Below are 27,324 nucleotides of genomic sequence, written 5' to 3' on the forward strand. Positions count from 1 at the left end.
GATTGTTTCCTTTTTCAGTAGCAGGTCCATCCTGGCAAGACAGACTGCACAGCCAGCAGAAGCCAAACAGCTTTGCTGTGCTAGCAGTGGGGTATGGAGCATGGGGGTTTATACACCCTGATCCCACACCTGCTGGGCTGGGAAGGGGGCTGGCAGCTAGCCAGCCAAAGGCAATACACTGCACCCTTTAAGGAGGCTTACCTGTAGCCAGCTTTCTCATGATGTTCTGACTAGATTTTATAAGATGTGGATGTCAAAATCCTGTCTAAGTGTTGGCAGCAAAGGAGTGGCAGTATCTGGTGCAGACACCTGCAGCCTGGTAAAGTAAGGGCTGGTGGGTGAGAGGAACTTGGGTGGATGGCACATACCGGCTGTGGTGGTGTGCTCAGTGCTGCTGGCCTTGGAGAAGGAGCGTGGCTTCTAGGAACCCATGCTCAGAGATGCCTTAGGGCCAAAGGGCAAGCAGGAGTTGCAGAAATGCTGCTTAACTTGGAGTACATCCAGCAGAAAATCCAGGTGGCATGGGTGTTACATGGGCAGCATTTCTGGTGCTTCCCTGTTTCACCAAAGGATAGGCTTCATGGCCTCCATAGCTCCCCTTGCACTTCTTGCTTCAGGCCCATCACAAATTTGTCTCTATTGCAGAAATCCTAGCAAATGAGGAAATTCTCCCTCCTTGAAAGTAGCCCCAGCTCCCAGCAGTGCAGGGAGAAAAACATCTTGGAGACGGATGAGATTTTTCAAGGTCAGAAGAAAGTGAGGGGGGCCAGTATGAGCCAAGCAATGAAACAATTTATAATCAGCTTTAAATTCTTTTACCATGCTTTCTACTGTAAACACGTGGAAGAGTCTGGTATCAGGTGAAGCTATGTCCAGGGTGTTTAACAAAGGGAAATGAGAAGGTGGTCATTTCCTGAAGTATCTCACACAGAGAGGAAATTCTGCAGTTTAATGCCAGGTCAGAATAGATAGTTCAAATTTGCAATCCACGAAGCATAATGATTTCTGCCACCCAACTCTGTTTTTCTAGGAATACTATTTATAAAGTACAAAACTGTAAAGCCTTTTTTCTATCAGCAGCCTCATTAAAAATACCATTTTACACTGACAGCTTTCTGTCATCATTACAAAGACCAGAAGACATTTAATAGAAGCTTTCCTTTACCAAGCAGCCTTTGCTTGGTATCAGCTGTCAGAGAATGACTAAAACCCTTTTCTAACACAGACGTGCCAAATTTTAAACAAACTCACAGCTCAGCAATGCAAGACAACACACTTGCTGTTTCTGAGGAGAGGAATTATTTTAAACCAGCTCCCTTGTTCCTCCCTAGACCCAACTGCTGTTGACTGAAGCATGTTGTACCAGAAATGCTAAATAGTTACCATTACTTAAGGATATAAAGCTATGTTTTGCTGTTGCAAATATAAACATAACGCTGGGGGTGGGGTTTTTTGTTGTTATTGTTTTGGTTTTGTTTGGGGGATTTTTTGGTAGCTTTTTTTTTTTTTTTTTTAGTTTGGTTTTTTTTTTAATTAATTCTAAAACCAGCTCTGCTCAGGATCATGTTGTATAGGTGCAAAAACACACTGTGATTACGGCAATATTACCAGTTTCTGTTTTGGACAGCTGCTGCCAGTCTCATGCCTTGTTTTTCTGGAAATGTGTGCTTCCAGAGGCTCACTGAGCCCAGCCAGAGCTCACTCTGCAGGTGTGTTGCTGAGCTCACACAGCCAGGGTGAGGTCCAGCACCCCTGAGTGTCCTGGTACAGTGTCTGCAGTGTCTGGTGGCTGTATCGCCAACTGTTACTGAGAAGGAACAAATGGCTTGGGGCTCTTCCTGTATTACTGGAAAGCTGGCAGCCTTTTTTCTGTCTTCTCTAGCTGTCTGTCTCAGCCTGCATGTAGAACAAGGGTTGATGCACTTCCAGAAATCTGCCTTCAGATGCAAAAAATAATTTCTCTGTTTCACAGTGCTACAAACTGACAGGTGAAAACACATAACACTTCCTAACCAGAAGCCTGCAGAACAGTTGAAAGACTGTTAGCACAGACTCAAGTGAGTTTACTTGCACACATACTGTCCATGTTCAACGTGGATGCAGCTGGGAAAGACTCTTGGTTCACTTCCCAAGCCTGTAAAATGTGATGCACAGCTGCAGCCACTGCAGGACTGGTTTTTTCCAGTGGAATCAATATTTGAAATGATGCTGGTGGAGAGGAACCTCAATGCATCCCAGTCGTACCAGTTTGATGCCAGTGCCAGCAAGAGATGCACAGAGCCTGGAGAGGGATCACAGATCAGCAGGAGATCACCTGAAGAGCAGCACAAGGGAATTCCAGCCACTCCAGCCAGTAAGATGGGGCCCATCTTGACTGTCTCTGTGCATGCACATGCAGCATGCAGAATGAAAAATGGGGTTAGAGATGTGCACTCCTGCAGGTCTGTGATCTCACTGGCATCACACAGCCATGGTGGGATGGCTCCTGTGACTGGAGGGCTGGAATGGAAGGATACAGGCTTTTGAGGAAGGACTGTTGGAGGAGATGAGAAGGGGTGTCACCCTCTGTCAGTGACCAGGTGTAGTGCATGGAGCTCCACCTAGGGATGGATGAGGAGCTGACTGAGACCTTACAGGTCAGGATTAAAGGGAGGGATGAGGGGCCCAAAAAAGCTCATTAATATTCAAAGATCACCTCCTCCAAGATCAGGAGTCATGCATCCCAACAAAGAGGAAGTCAGGCAAAAATACCAGGAGACCTTCATGGATGAATGAGGGGCTCCTGAACAAATCAAATACAAAAAAGTCTAAAGAGGGTGGGAACAAGGACAGGTACCCTGGGAGGAATACAGAGAAATTGTCTAAGCAGTCAGGGATCAGGTTAGGAAAGCTGAAGCAAGCCCTGATGGAAATAAATCTGGCCAGGCATGTCAAGGGCGACAAAAAAGGCTTCTATAGGTATGTCAGTGATAAAAGGAAGACTAAGGAAACTGTGGGCCCTCTCTAGAAGGAAACAGGAGATCTGGTTACCCAGAACATGAAGAAGGCTGATATATTCCATGACTTCTGCCTCAGTCTTCACTGCTAAGTGCTCCAGCCACACTACCCACGTTGCAGAGGCAGGGACTGGCAAGAAGAGTTTATACAAAATCATGTGTAAGAAAGGGACAAGCTTGATTTAGGCTTGGAGTATTTTGTCAAAAATGAAGCACATGACAACCTCCTAATTCATGTAAGGAATACAAACAAGCCTTTGACAGATGACTTTAGATGGAATAAACTTGCTGCTCATTCAGGCAGGTGGGAAGTTTTTAGGCAAGGCCCATCCAGCTTTTTGCCAACTCTGTGTATAAGCTGCACAGTAAATCAGCCTCCAACATACTGTTTTTAGGAGGGAAAAAGTTATGTATAATGTGAAGAAACTAAGGTAAATACAGCATGTTGCATTTCAAATGAATAACAATCTATCCATCAGCAATTCATTTAATCAGTGTGTCTGTAACAGGGAACTTCTGTTTAGCATGCCAGAGATGCTCCGTGGAAAAAGGAACAATTCCAAGACTGCCCCAGTCAGTACTTCACCACTACTACCTATAGATACATGTTTAAAAAAAAAAACCACATGAAAGAGAAAGAGACAATCTTTGAGGAACAAGATCTAGTAATTTGATCAGTGTTCAGGCAGCATGTGGAAAGAAGGCAGCAAAAGATGCTTGCTGGAGAGAAACTCAGGGACCTAGCCAGGCATCAGTGAGCAGATGGCTCCATCCCTGCAGTGAAGCTGAGCAGTCAGTCTCTTCCTCCTGCTGCTGCAACATTTCTCTGTGCACACCACCAAGAGAGATGCTGTACCTAAGGAAACCTCAAGCAGACTATGCCAAGCAGGCAGAAGGTCAAGACTTGCAAAGAACCAAAGGTGCTTCATTATTTTTATAATGCTGCAAGAATTTTTGTTATATACAAGAATTTTAAAGAAAAAACATGAGAATAAATAAAATTTTAAAAAGGGTCTTGACTGCACCAATCTCTTCTCATGCTTCTGTTGTGGTTTAACCCCAGCCAGCAGCTCAGCCCCTCAGAACTGCTCATTCACTCCCCCACAGTGGGATAAGGGAAAGAACTGTAAGAATGAGAAAACTCATGGATTAAGACAGTTTAATAGGTAAAGCAAAAGCCACACAAAACCCAAAGAATTCATTCACCACTTCCCATGTGCAGGCATGTGTTCCACCACCCCAGGAAAGCAGAGCTCCAGCAGGTGTTAACAGTGACTTGGGAAGTCAAATACCATCCACTTCGAATGTTGTCCCCCTTCCTTCTTCTTCCATTGCTTTTATGTGCTGAGCATGGTGCCATAGGGTATGGAATGTCCCTGTGGTCAGTGAGGGTCAGCTGTCCCAGCTGTGTCCCCTCCCAGCTTCTTGTGCAACACTAGCAGTGTGGTGGGTGAAGGCTTTGCAGAGGAGTAGGACAGAGGGAATGTGAGGAATGGAAGTGTATGGCTGTTTTGGCTGAGAAGATGCACGTGCACAGTCACACAGCTAGAACAGATCCACGGGGCTGCTGCAGCTGGAAATCAGACAAGTTCCTTCCTGAGGGGAGTGAGGCACTTGGGACATGACCTGCTCCAGTGTCTCAGACAGAGTCAAGAGAACTGCTGGGTCTGATGATCCTGGATCCCACCCCTTTGCCACTGGCTCTAGTGCATGCATGCTCTTAATTTCCTTGATTCAAGGAGCTAGACAGGGATGGTGCCAGCTGCAATGCTTGGAAAGGAAAGGCCTCCCCATGAAGCAGATGTACCAACACCTTCTGATTACCCTTAAATTTCCTCCAGTCCTCCTGCTTGCTTTGAATTCATATCTTCTTTGACGCCACCTTTCTAACAGCAGTTCAGCAGCCACCAAAATGGCTGTCACCTCATTTCTTTGGTCTTAGCTATTGGAACTTTACTAGTAAGCCAGGGAGCTCTTCATTCTTCTTCTGTCATGTCGATGGAATGTGCCAAGTGCAAATTATTAATCTAAGTGTATTGAAAATCTCTTCAAAGCATGAAGGAGGTGCAACTCCTCCTGCTTTACAGACACAGGGAGAGATTAAGCACTGTGCAGGAGCCTCAGCTTTTACTGTTAGTGGAGCTCATGATAAAATACAATGCACTGCATCCCAGGTCTTCTGCTGTAACTGTGGTGTCTTTGGGGCTTTCTCTAGAGAAGGGACTCACAAGTGCATGAGAAGGATGTGTCATGCAATGAATTGAAATTAAAATCTACTGTAAATTGTGGAAATCGAGCATGAGGAAAGCATTCTCAAAGATTAAGTGAGAAGAAGTGTGATGTAGAAAAGCAAGTCAAAGTGGGATGCTTCTTCATAGATACCATTCACAGCAATTTGAAAACCTCCAAAAAAGACTGTGGAGCCCATTTTAAAAAGTGACTGGAGGCTGTCCCACAGGAGGGCAGTGAGGAAGCATCTACTGACCATCAGAGGGACTTAGGCTCCAACCTGTCCTTGGAGTTTTGAAAAACAATTATACCCAGTGAATCACTAACAAAGGGCCTCATCCCAGAAGGCTTCAGGATGCACATTTCCATTTAGCGAGATTCCAGCATAATGTAGACTCCATTTTTTGGTCCAAGTGTGGCTTTTGATTTGAGCTGCAAAGGAATCTGAAAGAAAAAAGGGCATCTTATGTGCAGTTGTATGTGTTTGTTTATGTGTGTATGACAGCCCCACATACACACAGACATTTTTGCTGGAGGACCAGTTCATACCAGGATTACTGTGGAAGCTGTAAAGTACTTGTTTTACAGTCAGCTGTGGTAGTATAATATTAAATAGAATTTACAGCCAGAGGCTGAGGCAGTGGTTACCCAGGAATGCTGTAGATCTGAACGGAAAGAAATTAACTCTGTAAACTCTAGAGCTGGGTGCAAGCTCCATAGCAATAGGCCTATACTGAAGAGCTGAGCTCCTGTGAGATATGTACACACATTCTCACCCTCTATGGATCCTGGCATTTTGCCTGTGGTCTGCCATACTACTCTCCACTAAGGCAAGGCTGTGTAACAGGTCTTTTGTTGGAAAATTGTATATCTTAAATCATATTTTGCTTAAAACATGCAGTCCGGGCCTCTTATCCCTCCTTATTATGGAAGTGTCTCTACCAATTTTCTCAAATGAAGAGAAGTCACAAAGGCAAATCAGTTGTCCTAAGACACACTGTCAACTCCCTCAAGTTAACAAGCGTGATCTTTAAGCCTCTGCATTTACAAACCTCAGTCTCTGGGCAGGTCTTGAATTGAAACTTCTGCAAAATTCTCAGCAGAGTCATTTTGGTCTCCAACAAACCCATTTTCATGCCAATGCAGCCACGGGGTCCTGCCCCAAAGGGCAGGTATGCAAAGGGATGTCGTTCCTTCTTGGCCTCCTCTGTAAACCTAAAAGATGCAGAGATGGAAACCAGTTCAAGAAATGCTTTTTTCTTTTGATTCCATGTTTTTCATTCAAATCTCAAATGCTGGTTATTTCAATTGATCTTAATGGACAGTTCAAGGGGACTATTGACAGATTATGTCCTGACATCTTAAATAAACAGATAATTGACTTGTGGCCATCAGCCTTTGTCAGCTGGTGATTTCAGGAGAGGATGTGGAGACATGAGTATTACTTCCAATCTATCTTTCATGAAAATCTCTCATCTTTTTGGATTCACTTTCTAAGAACTTCAGACTGCTAAAGCCCAGAGAACTCATGCAGGGTAGAAAGAGATGAGAGGCAATACAAGCTATTTCGAGCTTTGGAGAAAAATAATATTGTGTATTTCCACTAATTTCATCCCTATGCTTAGATAACCTAAGTAAGATTGAGACACTACTCCAAAAAGTACTGTAGAGGCCCCTAATTTGAGATTGAAGGACCATTAACTCATGTACTAAGCACTGTTGCATATCCCATACAAACAGGTTCAGGCAGTTCTTGCCTTGCTCACCCCCATATATCATTCTGGTAAATTTAAAGTCTCCCTTGTTTTAACTTCTACGGCCAATTTCAAAATGAAATGGTGGTGGGGGGGTTGTAGCTGAATTATTTTATTTTTTGTTATGCTCTTATCATTCTTACTAACATTACCAACTGATACAAGCTGAGCAGAGTGTTAGTAATTATGCATCATTCCTCAGGGAAGGTTCAAAAGGGAATTAATCTCAGATTCATAATGAACAGCACTGTGTGAGTCAAAGGGACTGCAGCCCCCACTAACCATTTTATCCTTTCATACTACTGTTAAAGTGGTGAATAAACAATTAAGAAAGCATTTCTAGAGAAGCATTACTAAAAATACCCACCCCAGACTTCCAGTTACTGCTAAGATTCCTCTCCAGCAAAATCTCTGGGCTTCTCTAACCCTGGCACTGCTCTTCTTCATGGCCAAAAGAGTCTGATGGAGCACATGCCTAGATTTGCTCCAGAAGGAGCATTAGGCAAACCCACCTACACCACACACGTGTTGTCTTACTGGCAAAGATAGTTCTGGGCTGCCTGCCTCACACCCAGTTGTTTATGGAGCAGGCACTTTTTTTTTAATAAACTTTTCAATGTAGTGGTAGCTTAAAATGCATCTGCCCACAAAACAGTTTAAAAATATAGCTGCCCACAAGACTAAATTGCGCTTCCACACAGCACCACATCAGCTGAAACTCTCCCTGTAAGCTCAAGGCAGCACCTGTAACACAGGGCATGTACAAAACCACAGCTTGACAGGGTTCTCCCCACCCACTGAAGACAATAAATGCTCCATGTGAAACTATGTCTTGCCAAACAAGAACCAAGGATCCTGACTTACAGACAGACAGCAAATTCCCAGTCGGAGATGGGGTAGATTCCCCACTCACAGAGCAGCCACACTCTTATGTTTCAGGTGAAAAGGGTGCTCTAAACGAGCCAGGAGCTGGATGAGTTTCCCAGGTACATTCCCAGGTGAATATACTATCCCACTTCAGAATTTTGGCACCCAGAAGTGACATTTCACAGTATCTGATTTGGAAACAGGTCTGAAAACCTGTTCAACCTTGACCAAATCTCATACCTTCTGCGGGATACACCACTATCATCACTTGTCTGATTCAGTAGAAATCACATGTTTTTATGGTCTAAATGAATCTGTGCTCCTCTTAGTGGTAATGCTGGTTTGGACGAATAGTGGGTGACTGTGGCTGTGAAAGAGCAGCCAAACCTGGTGTCTGCACTGGACAGGTTGGAGTTCTGTGCCCACAGGCCCAAGTAAGGACTTCAACTTAAGAATGAAAAGCATTACTCCACGTACCTCTCAGGAATGAACTTCTCGGGTTCTGGCCAGAACTCAGGGTTGTGGTGAAGGTGTCCAACTGCAGTTTCAATGACAGCTCCAGCTGGAATATGCTGCCCCAGCACTACACAGTCTCCAGCTGCTTCCCTAGTGAATCTGCAACAACATCATGCATCCCAGATTATTAAAAAAGGTTAAAAACACAGCAGGAGAGATCTATAAAAGTATCTGTCTTCATCTGACCATACAGTTGCTGGGGTAACAATTCCTCATAGATAAATGCGACAACTGTTGCTGATGCCAGTGTCTTCTCAGGTTATAATCATCTCCACTTAGAAGTCCGTAACTCCAGCCCAGCTGGCTGACTTTTGCCCTTTTCACAAGAAAGCATTTCTGGTTGTGTACTGCTTTCCAAAGCATTAACTGCTAAACTGCAATTTTGCTGTTGAAGTTGGGTTTAGACTCATTCTTTATGAAAATTGCTGATGAAATCTCTCAGTCACCTCTAATGACAGGTAGAAAGAACACGTTGGTTGGCTTCCAGAAAAAAAAAAGGATAGTAAATATAGCTTTGAGTTTGTTTATTTGAGAAGCTCCCCCTGTTGGTGCAGCACCTGAAACTTAGCAAGGGATGGTTTCAATATTAGGGGTGAGTGTTCTGCTGCTGCTGCTACTCCAGAAATACAACCAATTCACAAGCCTTGGAAAACCACATTTCACATACACTCATCAAAGAGAGGCATGATGTTAACAACAAAACTCTGCAGTCTTCTCCCACCCTGTGGTGATAGGTGACAGAGGTGTCCTTAGGAACCTCATAATGACAAAAAAATCACTCAGGAGCGCGGCCTGCTAAAGCCAAACTTGTCTCTGTAAACCTTACAAAGGACTGAGTGTCGGTGTGCATGTGTGGTCGTAGGTTCTGATGCAGATCTTTTGGTGCTTGGGTGGTCACTACAGATCCCAAATCAGCCCAGACCAGGTGGGTGCCCTGCTATCTCAGTCGGGGAGCTATTCCCTGGCACCAGCTGCAAGCACAGGGGCGAAACAATGTGCAGGAACTTCCTTTGCTGCTTCCCACACTCTGCTTAGAAAGCTGAACAAAGATTTCAGCTTCAGGGCTGTCAGTCTGGTATCATTACAGGAACACATTCTTTCCTCACTGTCACTCATCTCTCTTTCTCATAGACAAATAAATAACGGAGGCTCCAAACCTGGAACAAAACACTGGCATGCCAAAAAAAAAAAAAAAAAAAAAAAAAAAAGGATTGAAGCTACCCTTCTCATTCTTACGTGAATTTGGTCATAACAGAAACATGAGTTCTGGGGGAGAGAGTTCTCTGGATAGCAAATTCATTTTAAAAAAATTAAAACCAACTCATTTTATAACAAGCTTGGCTGCTGCTGATTTTTCCCCTAACTCAGCTTTAGCCTTGTCATAGGCAATTACCATCTTTCAGTGTCACTGGGCTGTTCTATCCATTCCACATCTATCAGAGTAAAAGCCAGATCAATAAACAGCACTGACAACACCAAACAAAACTTCAGAACAACTTTGCTCCATTCTAGTTTTGTCTCCCATCTGACAAACATAGATTGTTTCCCAGTGATACAGCCCAAACTCAAAGACCCCTGTCACTTTAACCAGCAAAACCATTTCCACCTGTACCCCAAGTTTAACACAGTAAAGCCCCATCATCTCATCCAGGAGCAGATCTCTTTGATATTTAGTCTCTGAACAATCCTGCAGATGCCCATGAAAAAAATCTTGACTTCCAATCTTAATGAACATATAGCAGAGAATATGATTTTAAGCTTTTTTTCTTTTAAGGTGCTTGCAGTCATGGGTTAAATTTTTCAAAAGCTCTCACAACAAGCTCAGCTTCGACTTCTTTCCAGTCATATGAATTTGCTTCATGAGAAGTATTGCAACTGGCTGATCACTTTGAAAAATTCTATTTCTTAATATCTGTATTTATGCTTGTGATAACTTGGAACTTTAACAATCAAACAGTTTTCTAATTTCTTTTTCCCTTGTTTTCAGTTCATCAGTATACTTGAATTAGTCTGGTGTGAATTGGGACAAAACTTTTGAAAGTTCATGGACGTTAACCATTAGTTTAGCTCTATTAGTGTAATGCAGTGCTAAGTGTGAATGGGCCAAAGTTAAACACACATGTAAAATACAACTTTCTGAATTGCAACCCTTCCACAGGTCAGGGCCTTAATAACCAACAGGGTAGGGACACATATCCCTGAAGCCTGAGGCACGTGGAAGCAGCAGCCTCTGGCTTTCTAAGGCCAGACCTGCTTCAAAATGGCTCCATCCTCTAACCTTGGGGGATGTGAAGAATGGTGAGGAAGCAACCTTGGCCAATTCACTGTAAAAATGTGCTTTAGAAATACCAGAATTTTCCAGCTTTCCTTCAACAGGCTGCATTATATCTTTCAAATGCACAAAGCAGTATTGATGTTGGCACAGAGACTGAGAGACCATTGGTCTTCCAACATCAGATTTCCATTTAATAGAGCCAGAGAGCTATCCTGTGGAATCAGAAGGAAAAAAAAAAAATACCTGAATGCAGGTGGGTACATGCGCAATGTCTCTGCAATCACCATGTCCAGATAAGGGAGTTCTTGTACATTTTGGTAATCAGGGACCATCTGAAAGGGCAGGACGAAAGGAACAATTACATTTTCTCACATGTTAAGTGCCAAATTCATCTCAGATTAGCTTTTAAATCATCTATTTTTTACTGGGCATCTTTCCTGTAGAAGAACTCGATGTCTCATCTAAAACAGTAAATGATAAAATTATACAAAAATGTGGGCAGTAATTAAATGTGTGTATAACATTCCTTTCATCATCAAAACGCTTTGGTGCACAGCCCAGCTGAAGATATAATAATAAATCAACTTGCTAGGGAGTACTAAAAGCAGGTCATTACAGACAGAATCAACAGCTACAACAGAGCTATTGTCTTACACGTGTACCAAAATCTGCACAGGACCCTTGTTTCTTCCCAAGGGCAAGAGCACGGCTCACACTTCATTCACAAGAAACAGCAAGTCCTTCAGTTATTGCTGTTGAAGTTGGAACAACCCCTCTGCACTTTCCCAGCTGTAGAAATAAAGCACAGTGCTAGTGCTGTGATGCCTGTGGAGGGATGGAGATGGCACTGCAAGAGCTGGCACCCCGATGAGGAACAGCAAGCAGTGCTAAATTGATCTGCCAGGTAGGGAGGTGCTGAGGTATAGCTCAAATCCCACCTGGCAGGACTGCAACAGTGCCTGAGCAGAGAAGCCTGTTTCCTCCAGCCCTTGTTTAATGCTGCTTAATTTTTCATGGTGGTCAATGCCTGAGCCCACATTTTCACAATCCAACAAAGCCATTCAGCCCTTGACAAGGAGTGGTGGGCACTAAAACCCCAACAGGGCTGTAGCTCAGAAGGCTTTGCCCTCTGACTGGCAATAAACAGACAACGAGAGACACCAAACAGCAGCAATGACACGACTCAGCACACGGACAAACAGGGAATTTCTTCCACTGTTACCTTCCTTGGAAAAAGGACATCTTCCCTGTTTTATTCAGTGCTCTCAGCAGAGGGCAGCAGAAGAACATCAAATAACCTCATCAGGAAAGTAGAGTTTTGTTTTAAATTAGAGCATCTCCTAAAGACTGACACAGAGAAAATTGGAGAAAAGCACAGACGTCAGACTAGACTAAACCTTTTATGAAGATTTGGGGCCCCTGCCGTTCACAAAGGGGACTGGATTCCATCCTTCCTTTATTTACTACAGCACTTTTCATGTATAATGCATATTTTATTGAATTTTCATGCAAAAACATATGGTAGATACTGAAAATACTGAGCAGAGAACAACTCCAGATGGTATGCAGAAAAGGCATACAATAGAACAAGGATACCTTGCTGGATTAGAGTATCCCACTTATTCAGCACTAAGCCACCACGCACCATTTCACATTAACTGATCTTTTCTAGGAAGGAAATAGATACATTCTATTATCCCCATTTTTTTGGCTCAGGAAAGAAAAGCAGAAGCAGAGAAAGTAATTTGCACGGGCTGAGTAGAACCAGTGTGTGTGCTCCTCTCTCAGGGGGAAAAATGCAACTCAGCTTGTCAATAGATGAAGTATTTTGTCAGTTTATGACAAATATTATCAATACAGGAAGTATGGACTGCATTGCCAGTCTTGCAGTGTGGCTTTTATCTTGTAGTGGTGCCTGCTAACTCAACCCTTTGGCTTAGGTCAGTGATTATCAGACCAAGGACCAGGAAACTAAAAGCCACGTGAGAACCATGGCTGAAGGCTGTGTGAGGAACAGTGCTCCAATAATTCCAATAACTAAAACCAAAGCTGGGAGAATTATTTTTGTCACCCTTGTTTTGCAGAAAGGGATCTGAGGGCTGCCTAATTTTGTCTGGGAAATCAGTAGCAGAGGCTGGAAATGTAGTCTCAAATTTCAGGTCTTCACTCCCCTTCTCCATGCCCACCGAGGTGCTCCACTCCTCAATGCAAATGCATGCTGTGGTGTGCATTCTTTTATTTTTTTTGCCCATTTTACAGCTCTCTTTCAGAACTTTCCCCTGTCCTTTTTATACTGCTCTCCTGCATCTCTTTGAATCCTGAGTCAGCATCTGAGTCCTGTTCCTGCAATCCCTCATGATTTCATGGCCAGGCTGGCTGAGAGAACAGTCCAGGCTCAGAGAAAATGAGTGGTGGAGCCAAGAGCACACCGAGATGGGTTTGATTCTCTGAACCATGCTCTTTCCACTGGGCCTTCCTGTCTCTCTCATAATCCCTCTACTTACTTCTGGAGTCAATAATTAAGATAATTATATGGTAACCTGATATAATAAGTAGCCACTAAATCAAACCATACATCAACGAATAATATAACACTAAATTATTGGAGCTTTGATTTGCTCTTTCAAATAGCTTCTATACCTTCAGGGGATTAGCAGTTCAGAAAACAAAACAAAGGTGTAAAATCAGCTGATTTTCTTTAGAAGAAAATTCCTTTTGCTTACATAAAAAAGGAGGGGTCAGTCAAATGGCAGCAGTGAACTCTGCTATCATGAGCATGACAGACACATCAGTCATTTCCTACATCTGATGCAACTTAATTACTGGCACTTCCATGCTTTTAGCATCAAAGTAGCTGGACCTAATTTAGTAGTTGTTTGCAAAGTCTGACCTGCAGCTGCATAAAGTACACACAAGCCAAGCATCTCTATTCAGGAAGGACAGTTTGTTGCTTTTTTCCCCCTTTCAAAGAAAATATTTTCCATTTGTTTTTCCACTCCCTCTCTTAAAAATATGCCTTTAGCCAAGCACATTTCAAAGGAACATAAATATGCTTTTCTCCCCTAAATGTCCCTATTTATATCTATCAACTGCTGGCAGGTTTGCTGGGGTGAGGGTGGTGTTGTGCAAACATGCCACTTTAACCCCCTGAAAAAAAAAAATTGTCTAAATTGCCTTGTACTCAAGATGAGATGTTTTTTTCACTAAGAAAAATTCCTGTCTTTAACAAGCAGAGATGGGGGGGTGTGAGGGAGGAAAAAGACATTGCATATAATAAAACATCCTGTATTTTAATTTTGCAGCCACTGCTTTGCACAGCAGTTTTTCTTGTGCTTTGCATAGCCTCGTAGTGTCTTTTCCTGTTGATGTGGAAGTGAAATGGCCATGTAACATCTTGTGGCATTTCTCTGCATGCATGTTTCCCCAGTTTGGTTTCTGGAAGGGTGGTGGTACACCCTTACCAATCCCAGATTGTTCAATCACTTCTGGCATCTAGTTTGGCCACAGACTCTCCTTTATGATTGACAGAAAATCACAAGCCTCCATTACTTGGAAAAAGATGGGAAATTAATTCTTCATCCCACAGAGTACCCTGAGGTGAAATACCAGCAGTGATTATAAAATTGCCTATGTGCTACAAGGATGACGCGTGTTTTAATCCTCATATAAACTCCAAGAGAGATAACTACCTTCAGATCCACCTCTGCTTTTCAATATTGGTTTTAACGTTTTCTAGGCAGGCAAACCTATTTTTTACCACCGCCCTCAGTTAACTTTTAATTCCTCAATGAACAGCAAGGGAATCCAAGTGCTGACAGGAGCGGTCTGGCCAATCACTCTGCTGCAGTTTGAGATGTTACTGTTCCCAGTTGCTGGCTCTTCTTTGCTGGCTGTGGTTGGTGTCACCACAGCCAAGTCAGCAGAAGGGAACATATGCCTGCACCTCAGTAGCTTCCATACAACGTCCAGCATGAACCCATCTTCAGTGACAGCTCAAGACGAGACACTAACTTTTCCCCAAAGTAGCTGATGATCATCCTCCTCTACCGCCTCTGTTCTGGGAATGGTAATTCAAAGTACACATCAGTGAATAAGAGATTTCCACTTATCCTATTGGCCATGCTCTAGTGATGCTCAGCATCCAGGAATGAAAAAAATCAGAGAAAATTTTGTGCAGCTGACAGTGTGACGTGCACCTGAAATCAATTTAGAAGCAGCAAAGCCTGCGGAGACCACATTCCTCACAAGGAGCACTGCTGAGTCATGGCCTGATATTGAACCAGCTGAGGTTTCTGAGAAATTGCAATCCAAATCCAATGGCTCATGGGCAGGTGTGGCTGTGACAAAGTCCAGGTCAGAGAGATGACGTGCAGATCTGCTTAAGCACAGATGCAGATCCATGAGTTATTGCGTATGCATAGCTACACAGCCCACATGGGCTCCTCCCCAAAATGTAGACTTTGGATAGCAACAGGATAGGAGTCAAAAAAAAGCCAATATCACCCCCCCAATTACTCTCACCCAACTCCCTTTCAAATTGCCCAAAGGGCTATTCAGACCACAGCCATTCACAAGCAGGTCAATAGTGTTTCTTGATCAAATGGGTCAAAAGCTGCAAATAGATCAAAGAATCTGCCTGGGTTCTTGACCTCTCTGGCCACCTCTAGGATACACTAACAGAACTAGAGCCTGAGTGCCTCACTCAGCCTCAGAGAGGGGGAAAAAATGCAAGAATGTTAAGTACAAGAAAGTCAAATTAGGGTTGCCCCACAACAACTTTGCCAACAACCATATCACCAAAGGACAGGTTACAGACAGGACTGCACTCAAAATGCAGATCAATGAAACAAAGGGGTGGATTGGTTTAACAGGTACCTATCCTTAACTCACTTAAAAAAACCTTGTCTCATGTTTTACCCCTTCCATGACAACATGCTGGAACCCCTGTAAAGCACCAAACCAAAGCCTCCCTACGATCTCAGGCAGCAGGATAGGGACCAAGTTGATCAAGTAAAATTTCTTAACTTTATCCCCAGAACTTGGACCAAACACTTCAAAAATGCTTAAGGCAGTCCTCATACAACACTTCCTGCTCCTCTCTGTTGTCTGTGGTCCAGCCTGCACCTGCCAGGTGAGATGTGTCTCTGAGCCAAGGCACCAGGCAGAACTAGTCTGTGCTGCTCAGGAAACACAACCCTGAAGCTCCTGAGTCCCACTTGCTCTGGGAGACAAATCATGGCCTCAAGACAGAGAAGAGTCTGCCTAAAATCACTAAGTGTCTGTTGGCCACTTCTAGTGACAGAGGCCTACAGAACCTTCTAGCAAAATATTAAGTTCTTGACTACAGAACTAAGGACAAGGTTCAGGAATGAAAAATGGGGCAACAAGCCTGATTTCCAGATTAAGAGACTTTCTGAGCTGCCTGGCACCTCTCAAAGCCTTAGAGCACACCTTGGTAGCACCAGAGCATCTACCATCAGCATTGTGCCTTCTCACTTGCTCTCAGAAATCAACGTTAAAGTTCTCAGCTCCATCCCCTCTTGCATCTTTCCCCAGAAGCAAGAAAAAGCTATCCGAAACTCACTACCAAGCTTTCAATTTATTTCTTTGTTCCATGTGGGTCACCTGCCACCTTTTTCATCTGCTTGGGTTGTTATTCAAATGGAATTTTGTCAGGCTCTCACCCCCACCCTTGGTGGCTGCTCACTGGCTTTGGCAAAGCTTCTTTGCTCATTGAAGCACATCTCAAAATGTGACAACACTCAGTGCTTCAGACACCTCAAACAAACTCCTCCCAGCTCCTCCTAAAGACTGTGAGTGCCAAATAAATTTAATCTTACAGCTTTTTGTTCAAATCACTTGCCAGTCACCCTCACCTTCAACTCCACCTCTCTCTGGGTTCACCACCATGCAAGTCAACTGACCGCACACAGAGGAAGGTGCTGATTTGCAGGCCGAGTTCAGAGCTGCTGGGAAAGGCTGGCGCACCAGTTTCGCACTGATAACCACATTACACACAGACCTTGCAGCCAAATTCCCTCCACCCCTTTGGTGCAAATCCACACAGCTCCCTGGGGCTGTGTCAGTGTAAGGGAGAGGAAAATGCAGTTCTAAGGATGTACCAAACAGCGCTGGGGAAAGAGCCAGAAGGTATAAGGTTACACCAATGTCAACTCACTTTAATGTTACTTTGCTTTTTGAATCAAAGGATTCAGCTCCTGACAGAAGACAGACCTGCACTACCTCCAGTAGCTTCCACAGTGCTAAAACAAGGTCTTTGTAGCATCACTACTCACAAGGAAACTTCTGTGAGATAAAAATACTTCCTGAAACTGAACAGTGTCCCAAAGCCAAACCGATAAACATAAAAGCTGCAACCAAAACAGTCAGAAATTCCCTTCCACCTACATTACTACTGACACATGGTGATCAGCAAGAACAGAACGCGTGCCATCAGGTAGAAGATCCAGAAAAAATAAAGTCAGGAAAAAAGAAGAAAATCTATGAGGAAATACTTTACCAGGCAAGCTACAAATGAAAAGAGAAATAAAATCTGTTTCTGTTTAGGTTTTGTAAATTTGTCAGCTTCCCCTAGTCCCAGATTGCCAAGAGAAGTGTGTGCCTTCAAATGAAAATCAATTAAATAATTGTGAGACTGGGAGCCTGGGATGCTCTGCTGTCACAAAGGAAGGTGCAGGTCCCCAGTGTGCTGATACTGCCAGGCCAGGCAGCATTTCATACATAAGTACCCTCACTATACTAATTTTTATTATTTTACTTAGGTTGGATGGGGAAAAGTAGTTCCGCTCTAGAAGTGGCTCCCTACCTGTATGCAATGCATGCCTTGCTCCAGCTATTTGTGATGTGGTATAATCCCTGCCCATGCACTGCAGCAGGCTAAGCTCAGCAGAGGCACAGAGACTGCATCTTTCTTGACTCCTTAAAAAACACTCACCCCCCAGGAAATCTGCCCCAGTTCTCTCCACAGCCCACCGAGGCTCAAAAGTCTCTCTTTCTACACTTGTCTGACACAATCAAAATTTCTACTTGGGTGGCAGAAACGCTGAATGGTGAAGGATCCCAGTGGGAGGGAAGCAAGGAGGAAATTAAATAGGAGAAAGGACTGCCAGAGGCCCAAAAGGCTGAGAAAGAGAATTATAAAACTGGGGTAGGTCTGTCCGAAGGGCATGTCACCAGTCCAAAGCACATTAACCACTGAAGTTTGTGCAAGACTTAATCCTTCCTGCTACAGAAGTGTCTCTTGATAGTTGCTGCAGATCTACAGGAATAAAGAGGAGAGACTTTTTTTTTTTTCTCCTCTCAGTAGACATTCATGGTATCACATAAGAGCCAGATGATTTAATTTAATCATTCCTGCTCCAGCTGGTATTTTCTCTATGGAGGTGACAGTGCTTTAAACTAGGGCCTTGTATATGAAAGGTGTGTTTGGTTTAATCAAATGTTCCTCACGTTATGTTTATATTAAAAGGCATCAGCATGAATTTTCATGCTGCAAATAGAGGCTATCTTATGGTCTGTGTGCTGAGGCTGTCTTTGGTTGTTCTCCATCTCCATGGCAGCCTTATGGACTGAGAGGTTACTCAGCTCCAGGCATGCAGTTTGGGGAAATATGCCCTAGAGAGCACAGTCCAACCTATGAGGAGATCAGAGCTTTACACAAAATAAATTACTTCTGTAATTTGCCCTTCTTGAGCCAGTGGCTGCTTAAGTCAACTGGCTTCAGCAATTGCTGGATGAGACTTTTTCTGAATTAGTAAACAGGAAAACATTCATAGCAGAGAAAATGCAAGATTCTCTCATCACTCAGCATAATTATTATTTGCTCTGACAAGGGCAGGTCAGTTTTAATACCACACAACATTTATGGAGTGCCTGATGCCTTGAAAACATGTAACGTACATTAGGTGCAGCACAACAATAATAAGACTTTGCCTTTCCATGGCTGTTTTTCCCCTGAGGCTCGCGAAGCGTTTAGCAAACATTAATTAGTTGGTCATCTTCCAAATGCATGTGTGAGGTGCTCCTGGTAAATAATCCCTCCCCTAAACACAAGGGGCCAGCAAAGGTGCTGAAGACTGAGACCATCAATTTACAACCTTAAGAGTTGAGCACCCACCAGCTCAAGCCTTCCTAACTAGCCTGATTTTTATTTTTCAACCTCAATGTGACTCCTGTTCATAAATAGACAAGCGCTGCTCTGAATGCATAGACTTAAAGTGACCAAAAAAGAAAGAAATCCATTGCATGGCATTTAAATAGGACTTAAACAAAAAGGAGCTTTGTTTGCTTTCAGCTGCCAAAATCATAACTCACGGTTCAGGCTGTCCTTGAGGAACTGATGGTATTAAAAGTACAGAAGGTAAAGAAGTGCTTCTGGTGCCAAAGCTCCAATTCTTTGGCATAGACTTCTGCACCTTCTACCTAACACAGGTAAAATTTACCAGTAAAAGCCACGTCCAGTCCAAGCTCCAAATTTTAGCATGTACCCTTTCTACAAGGCACAAAGGAAAAGTTTGTTCCTGTTGAAACTTCTCACAGTTCAACTGAAAATAAAAAAAATGGAGAAAGAAAGGGGAAAAAAGTATATTCTAACCAAAGCTATTCAGTGTCTTTTCCTCTTTTGCTCCCCCTGGAAAGTTCTGACTGCCTTGGGTACAACAAAGCAATTTACAACTGGTATGTGAAAAGATTTGATAGCACTTGAAACAGCTTTTGTGTTTTCTGCCTCCAGAAAAGGATCTTAGTAAAAAAAACCAAAACAATGCAGCTTGTTGGCCCCAAATGCACTACCCCAAGCTCAGTGGGGAGCTGGCTGTGAGCAGGGGTGTCTGCTACTATGACACTAACCTACGACAAACTTCTCTAGATACTCAGATAAAGCTGTCTGCAAAGAATCCTGGCAGATGTCTATTCAAGGATCCCTTTCCTTTTATTCCCTGACTCTATCTCTCTCCATCTGGGAACACAAAAATTTCCCTAAGCCTGTTCATGCTTAGATTTAGTAAAGCCATCGTGGTGTCATGTTCTGGCGCTGTTTTGTGTCTTTGCTCTCCTCTACCCTTCGTAGACCAGCATGGCACGACTGTCCATCTGTTTATGATTTACTTCTCCCAATGGCTTGGTCCTGATTACACTGATAAGCACAGTAGGTTATTTGAGGGCCAACTGGACCTCTGTAATGACACTCAAACTGTACCCAAGTTATGGGAACATTTCCAATCAAAAAAAGGAAAAAGGCTCTCCTCCCCAAGGAGAGCCTTCCTGTCCTTAAGCACAGGAAGTATAATCAAAAACTTAGTTTTTTATATGGAATTCTTTTGGAGTTATCAGTGTCCAAGTGATCCACAAAAAATGAAGAGAAGACAAGAAAAGAAACCGAGGCCTGGGCCTTTCTGATGTTTAAAGATGTATATTTGAGAACAGATTATAAAGAACAGTATTCAGTGCAGGAGGCCACATGTTTCATGGTCTCCTTTAGCACATACCTGAATCCCTGAGTTAGAGGACCTGCCCCCGTGTGCAGGAGCTGAGGACAGAGCCTCAAAAGCGCAGCTGTTTGGGGGGCACCACGTAGTGCCAGGGGTAGTAAAGCCCTCCCTCATGTGCTGACTCACTGGCCCTCATGAGCACATGGAAGCAAAGGGGAACAAAAGAACAACTCAAAGAGCTGCAGGATGAAGTCACAGGGTCAGCAGTGAGAAAATACAGAATGCATTTGTAGTCTGAACAAGGTCATTTCCAGCATGTTTTAGGATGATATAAGGCTTTACAGGGAAGGCAAATGGAAAGTATTGCTCACAATTTCTTCTGCTTTATGAGTAAGCTGCTTTGGCCTTTATTTATTTATTACCTCACAGTCCCACACCAGTCCTGGTGTGAAGACCAATTTGCCATTCTTTCTCTATTGCTTCTCAGAGATACTTTTGCTTCTTGAACCTGACCCTTTCCTGTCTCAGTGCCTGGCCACATCACTTGTTTATCTCTGTATTTCCAAGACTACCCTTATTTTTACAATTTGCAACACCTCGCTTCTGTGCAGTCATTTCACTTATGGCCACGCTACTTTAATGCCCAGTATTTTATCCTTTATCGTTATTTTTCAAAGATCAAAAGCATCAAGTCTCAAAAGTTCTGGGGTACAGGGGAACCTGGCCAACACGGGGGCATGCAGCTGGGTTTGAGCCAGCCCTGACAAGTAGGCCACTTGATCCAGACACCCCTGAGCCACAAAGGTGGCACCCACAAACTGACACATTTGATAGAATCATTCAACACAAAAGAGTGCTTTTAACCCAGAAAACTGCATAAAACATAGTGTTCTGCAGGGGGTTCAGTAGCAATTTTACCCATATAAAACACCTAATAAAGGATGGTATCCTCTGTCCTTTTATCATGAATTGAGGCACAAAGATCTATAGATATCTATAGATGGGCTAATTTGTGGGGAGGGATTTTCTGAGTACTGAGACGAAACACAGCTGTAGGCTTTTTCTCTAAAGGGCCTGTCACACACACAAGAGCAGCTAGCATATTACCAATCCTGATTGCTCAAACATTATGAGCAAGGCCCCAACATACTTTGAAATTGGCTGCAAAACACATGAGATTTATGACAAATAACAGTATTTTGAACTTCATATGCCTTCTGGCTTCTGAACTGCAATTCATGTTTTCAGTCTTACCTTTTCAATGATAAACCTTTTTTTCTTTATTTTTTCTTTACTGGTTGTCTTTTGTTTTCATAATGAAATGTGAGATTCTAGTTATACACCTGACTTCAGTGTTGAGTGATTTAAGAGAATACAAAACAAATAACAGAGACTTGCAGCCTGATGGCAGGATGCTGGTAATATTCCATTTACAGAGCACCATGGGCCATCCCTGCTTGTCCTTTGGCCATCTGCTGCTAGCACTCACCTAGAATCATGCAGACTTTTTAAAAAAGAAAGAAAAAAGTCTACAAGACCAGGAACTTCATGTGAATAAACATCAGACAAGCATGCCCCTCAGAGTACCTAGAGTACAGCAGCACACATTTCGGGGGTGTGTGAGGGGTGTTACTACAAGAGGGGCCTCAAGGAATAATGATCCAACCCCTTTTTGAAAATGCCAAACTTGGTACCTTGGCAAAGCCTGACACAGAACGAAATTGAAACATGCAGACAAAGTAATTGGGGGGGAAACTGTGCTGAGTTTATATATAGCATTTTGTTTCTGCTGAGTACAAGGGGGGAGGTGGGGAAGGGAGCAAGTGAGGGGGAGAGAGGGAAAAGAAAGATAAATTCTGGTTGTTGCTGTCAGATGAAGATCCACTTATCTATGGCAGAAGCCCAGACAGCTGTGTGACTCTAATTGAGGAAATTTAATTAAAAAGTAAAAAAATTAAAATTAGCAGGAAAAAAAAAGAGAAAAAGACAGGACTTCTTGCTTCTCACACCTACCCTGATATATAAATAGAGACTATCTGATGGATGAAGGGTGCTTATTATTTCTTTGACTTCTATGTGCTTAAAGAAATCTACTCTAATACTCTCTAGTGAACCAGCAGGATGATCAAAAAAGCCAATGGCATATTGCTGCTATTCCAACTTCCCTGCTCTAGTTTAAACAATACCATGCAATATCTTGGTAGCCCAAGTCATAGTCCCAGTCATATAATACTTATGTCACACTAAAAAAAAACCAAAAAACCCAAAAAAAGGCCATGAAAGTTGGCTGATTATGAAGAAAAGATTTTGGAAAGCAGGTTACTTGGGATCATATTCTGCCAGAGCTACACCTCTCGTAAGAAACGTGCTGGTAAAAACTGTGAGTGGATGTGATCCCCTTTTGCACCCCTTGCTTACTTCAACCTGCCTTCTGCCAGCCTAACTTAGAGCAACCTCATGGCTTTTCCTGCCTCAGCTCCCAAGGTATTTGCAACACAGCTCAGAAGAGCCAGAGTATCTTGCACTTCTGTCCATACCCACTGCTTTTGCTAACACATTCACTTCCTATTTCACATTATGGCACAGTAAGAGAGACTGGTATTAGTACTTTTGGCCTCTCTGCATGTGCACGGACACGTGTACATGTGGACTTTCTGTAACACATCCATTTGAAGTGGCATAAAAATGACTAAAAATATATAATATATATATTCTTTAAATCTCAGAAGATTCAAAGTGTCACTGCTGTGAAGTCAGAAAATTCATTCCAAGTCCTATTTATCTAGGTCAGGATGTGGGAAGACTTTTTTTGTGTTCTGCATATGTACATCACCGCTTTTGCTCCTTGGTACGACGCAGGCTGGGAGCTGAAGAGCCAGGGAACACGACAGCTTGCTCCCTGCTTCCCATGGACTTGATAGAAAATTCCCTTTTGTGTTCCTTATAATGGAGTTTTGTCTCATTTTTGCCACAAGAGATGCTTTGGCTGGTATATTACAAACACCATGCCGACAGTGCCTATATGTAGCTCTGCCTCAGTGCCACATCACCACTAGCTCTTCTTTAAAGCAGAAGAGAAGAGCACCCTGCAAAGCAAGGAACAAGTTAACAAAAGGCTTCATTTATCTCCAGCTGATACCAACATGACAGCGGGAAATGTGGGGTCAGATTCCAGGCACATTATTGCGAGGGCAGGAGGAGTGCGGGGAGTAGCCCTTGTGTGGCAAAACCACGGGGCCTGCTAGCAGAAGGTCAAGTCCTGACGCAGCTTTCCAAGCAAATTTCTGGAAGATTTTTCCTCTCCTCCACCACTCTTAATAAGACTGATAAACCTTAATCATGAGATTGTGTGGAGACTGCTGGCATGCTCAGAGGACGGCAGCATATGATGCTCCTGTTTAAAGCCTGATCATTACATGGTACTAACAACAAATCCCCTGCTTTTTTTAAAAAAAGGTTTTATGTCATGAGCAAGGTAAACCCTGGCAGCTAATACTAATATTATACAAAATAAAGGTAAATCCTGAATGGAAAACAAAATTGTGGACAGACTACTAGAACAGAAATTTTACACATTCCTTCTGTGTAAATAAAGAAGTGAACTTAACCCGCCATTAATGCTTTGCTTTACAACATGCAATTGCTGGGGGAAAACGGTTGTAAAGTGTGTTGTACACTCACCCACACACCAGCAACGGAACACACTCTTTGCTTACTTGCATGGGAAAAATAGCTGCAATTTAAAGTTTAAGGGATCTGCTCTGAAGATTTATCTAGCTATGATGTCCTTGGGTTCCAAACAGAGTCTGGGATCCATGGGAATTCTCCCTGCTCCCTGCACCTCTGCCATCTCAAATTATGAAGTAGGAACCATGCAGGGAAACTACAGCTGCTATTAGACCTGTGGAAGAGGAGCTGCACCAAAGCTGCTCCTTGAGCAGACACCAGGATGGGTTCCTGCAGCCGGTGCTGGGATGTAGAAGCCAGGCTCATGCTGCTCTCATGCCCCCTGCTCCCAAAATCTAGAGGGTCAGCTGTTGAAACAAGGCAGGGCCACTCCACTGTGTGCGGCACTACCAGCACATTTCTGCTCTGTTCTGGACAGCACTTTCCTATTTGATTATTTTTTCCATCATTCATTTCTCACTTCATTAAGGGGAGTTATTAATCATATGGCCCAGGAGTGGTGGGGCTTCCCTTGAACCCAACATTACCACAGTGAGGGATGAAGCCAGTGTTTTGCTTGGGGTTGGTGCACTCCCTCCTCCCTCAAGCTGAAAGATGGCTCACGTTCAGAGTGCTGTGCACAACCAGGCGCCACACAGGATGCAACAGGCTCAGTTCGGTGGGAAATGAAAAGGATATAGACTCTTTTGTCAGCTTGACTTGGTCTTAATAATGTTTAAATATCTGAAGGTCACTAAATTAGAGTTCAGAAACTTGGCACAAAGGCTTTTCTCTAAGATTATCTAGGTTTGCTGAAGTAAGACAACAAAAGAGAATAAACCAAACTGAGCAAAACCAACAGCTGCTGCTGCTGAGATGTTATTCTTCTCATTAAGCTATACGCTGAGCCTATAGAGGAGGCAGCATTTCCTGTCTCTCTTGCTGACAGTTCAGTGTTAGGGCACAAAGGCAGGTCACTGTCCTTGGCGATACGGTAAACAAAGATAAGAGCTGAAAGCAACAGAATATTTTTTTAACCCTGATAATTCACTCAGTATGAATTCCATTGTGGAGAGATTTATTGTTTACTCAGAACTCCTCAAAAGAGCTCCTTGAGAATGTGCCGGACACAAAACACACATTTCAGCTGAAAGCACTGGCTAAGCCTGCTCAGGGCATCTGCTACTTGTCCTGGATTCACGTGTGTGAAACATTAGTGAACCTGCCGGAAAAATGCTGTCCCACACATTTGCCCAGATCTGTTTGCTATCCCGGGCTGGGAACTTAAACAGATGTCTTCATGAGCAGCCATGCTCATGAAAATGCTTTGTCAAGATGCCAACAAAAAAAACCATTGCTTTCCTTCTCAGTTTGCAAAATGTCTGCAGCAGAGCAGCACAAGAGTGAAAACCATTGGTGTATTTACCTGACACTCTTAGTACAAGAAGGATCAGTCTTCCCTCCACCTGGCCCAAGTAAAACTCCCCATTGCCTTCCCCTCACAGCTCATTTCCCCAAGTGCAGACATACCACACCACTGCAGGGGGAAGCATGAGCAGACATCATCACTGCCAACAGCAGAGACTGCCTTATCTTTTCCATGTAATGGCCTAGCAGCTTAAAGTAAAGCAAGAGTCTAAACATTTGCTGATTAGGAGAGTAGGGTATCAGATGAGAGTTTGGGAGCTGCAAGTGTTGCCACAGATTAGGCCATTTAATCCTGACGTGGCTCCCCTTCCTACTTGGGAAGCAGAAATAAAACCTCTCCTGCTATGTGCCTGGGGCCTCTGAAAAGTGCATTTGGTAGTCTTATCCCAGGAATACCAGACATAACTGCAAACCCAGCCAGATTACATTTAGGCAAACTGTCCTCCAGAAGAGCACAGAGTCAGGACTGGAGAAACAACCAGGGATTTCTCATGGTTGGTGCTGTACATTTGATCTTCCCTACCTTTTCATAGGATCTCTGGGTTTCAACAGAAACAGCAATCTCTTTTCAAGGAGGACACAAGAAGGTTTCTTGCAAAGCTATTTTTCAACATGTGTTTACTGAGGACATCCTAGGATTGGTAGAGATGGATTACTATAGCCTTGGGCTGTGCTATAAAGTGGATTGTGAGTTTAAAATGTTTCTTTTCCATTTTCTGAAAGAACTGTAAGCTTAGCGGTTGCTAAAGTTTCCAACAGCATTCTTGGGCTTAGCTTTTGTAAGCTGATCTCATCTCCAAAGCCTGCATTAGTCCTTGTCCATTCTGACTAGGCCCTCCATATTTCTCTGAGCAATAAAGAACTCTTTGGTTCTCACATCCCTGCAACACTCATAGGAGGTACACGTCCCTATTCCTCTTCTGTGTTTTCAGATCGCCACTACTCTGGCTCAGTGGGTACCAGTTGCTCTATTGCTTGCAGCAGGTGTGTACTTGCTCTTTTTCAGCTGTTCTCAAAACCTCTTTTTAGCAGCTCTCTTGCCAGATAATCTGGCAACTCAAAGTACAGAAGTGAGTTCTGTTATCTGTTCCAAGAGAAGTTTTTCCAGGAGCACTCAAAGATGCCAGAATCACAGAAGAGTTGTTTACAAAGGTCAGTACACACTGCACCAGCATGCCAACCAGCTCCTGATACTCAGGTCAGCCAGGGTTTATCAATGTAAGTAGTAGTTCTTGTTGTAGGAAACTAATTTCATTGAGACCAGTCAGCCCACAAGCAGAAGCCAAGCAGCTGTGGAGTCCTGCAGAAAACAGCAGTAAAATTAAACTATTCCAATGTATTGTCATGGGCTCATGGAAAAGGAGAGGTATACCACCCAAAACACACTAGGGATCTCATCTGCTGTTTCCTTCTCCTCATTTCATGTGCTTAAGATGAGACAGAGGCCCTGCACCCACACACCTACACCCTTTACTATTTGTACAGCATACAGCATGTTTGTATTGATTGCCATCTGATATATGTTAGAGCAGTATGTACTGATTGGTACAATGGGATTGGGGCTATACCTCACTTTCAGAGTTGGAGGCAAATTCAAGCACAGTCTGCAAGAAAGCATAGGATAGCAAAATAAATTAGGAAAATTCCACATCAGTACAAGTACACTTTTCCTGACCCCTTTCCCTGGACCCATTTATCCCAATATAGCAAGGAGAATAAACAAAATTACCAGAACACTTTTGCCAGGGAACTGTATCTATGCTATGGTATGTCTCAATGCAGATATACAATAACTAAAGCTCATCACCAGTGCTGGTGGAAGAACCACACGGTACATCTGTCCTGTGTAAATGTGGGGCTGCTAAAAAGCATCCAGATATAAACATGGAACACACACTACACAAACGAGTGCAATAGGTAGGAGTCCTTGCTACCACCAAGGGGTATTGCTCCACCAGCATCTGCCCATTCTCATGGATCAGCATTGGAACATGTGCCCATGCCTTGTCTGCCATTCCTCAGAAAGAGCTTATTTTTAAAAAGACACAAAACTACAAACCTCAGGGCAACATCTGAAAAAAAAAACAGTAAATGGATTGATAGAATTTCTTCAACCTGTGTAAGTCTATCTATGCATAGGAGAG

At 43.3% G+C, this 27,324-nt stretch overlaps 1 protein-coding gene across 9 annotated transcripts in view; it reads right to left on the reverse strand.

Moving 5' to 3' along the window:
• Window positions 1–4,141: 4,141 nt before the first annotated feature.
• Window positions 4,142–27,324, reverse strand: part of TBXAS1 (thromboxane A synthase 1) — a 229,289-nt gene continuing 206,106 nt past the window's right edge. For all 9 annotated transcript variants that reach the window (XM_069003037.1, XM_069003042.1, XM_069003040.1 and 6 more), the window contains 4 exons: window positions 10,881–10,969; window positions 8,324–8,461; window positions 6,278–6,440; window positions 4,142–5,669 (listed from right to left, as the gene is read on the reverse strand). In XM_069003037.1, the coding sequence (XP_068859138.1) occupies window positions 5,595–5,669; window positions 6,278–6,440; window positions 8,324–8,461; window positions 10,881–10,969 (465 nt within the window). In that variant the 3' untranslated portion in view covers window positions 4,142–5,594. The remainder of the gene's footprint in view (window positions 5,670–6,277; window positions 6,441–8,323; window positions 8,462–10,880; window positions 10,970–27,324) is intronic.

The sequence above is a fragment of the Aphelocoma coerulescens genome, chromosome 1A (genome assembly GCF_041296385.1).
Source record: "Aphelocoma coerulescens isolate FSJ_1873_10779 chromosome 1A, UR_Acoe_1.0, whole genome shotgun sequence".
NCBI lineage: Eukaryota > Metazoa > Chordata > Aves > Passeriformes > Corvidae > Aphelocoma > Aphelocoma coerulescens.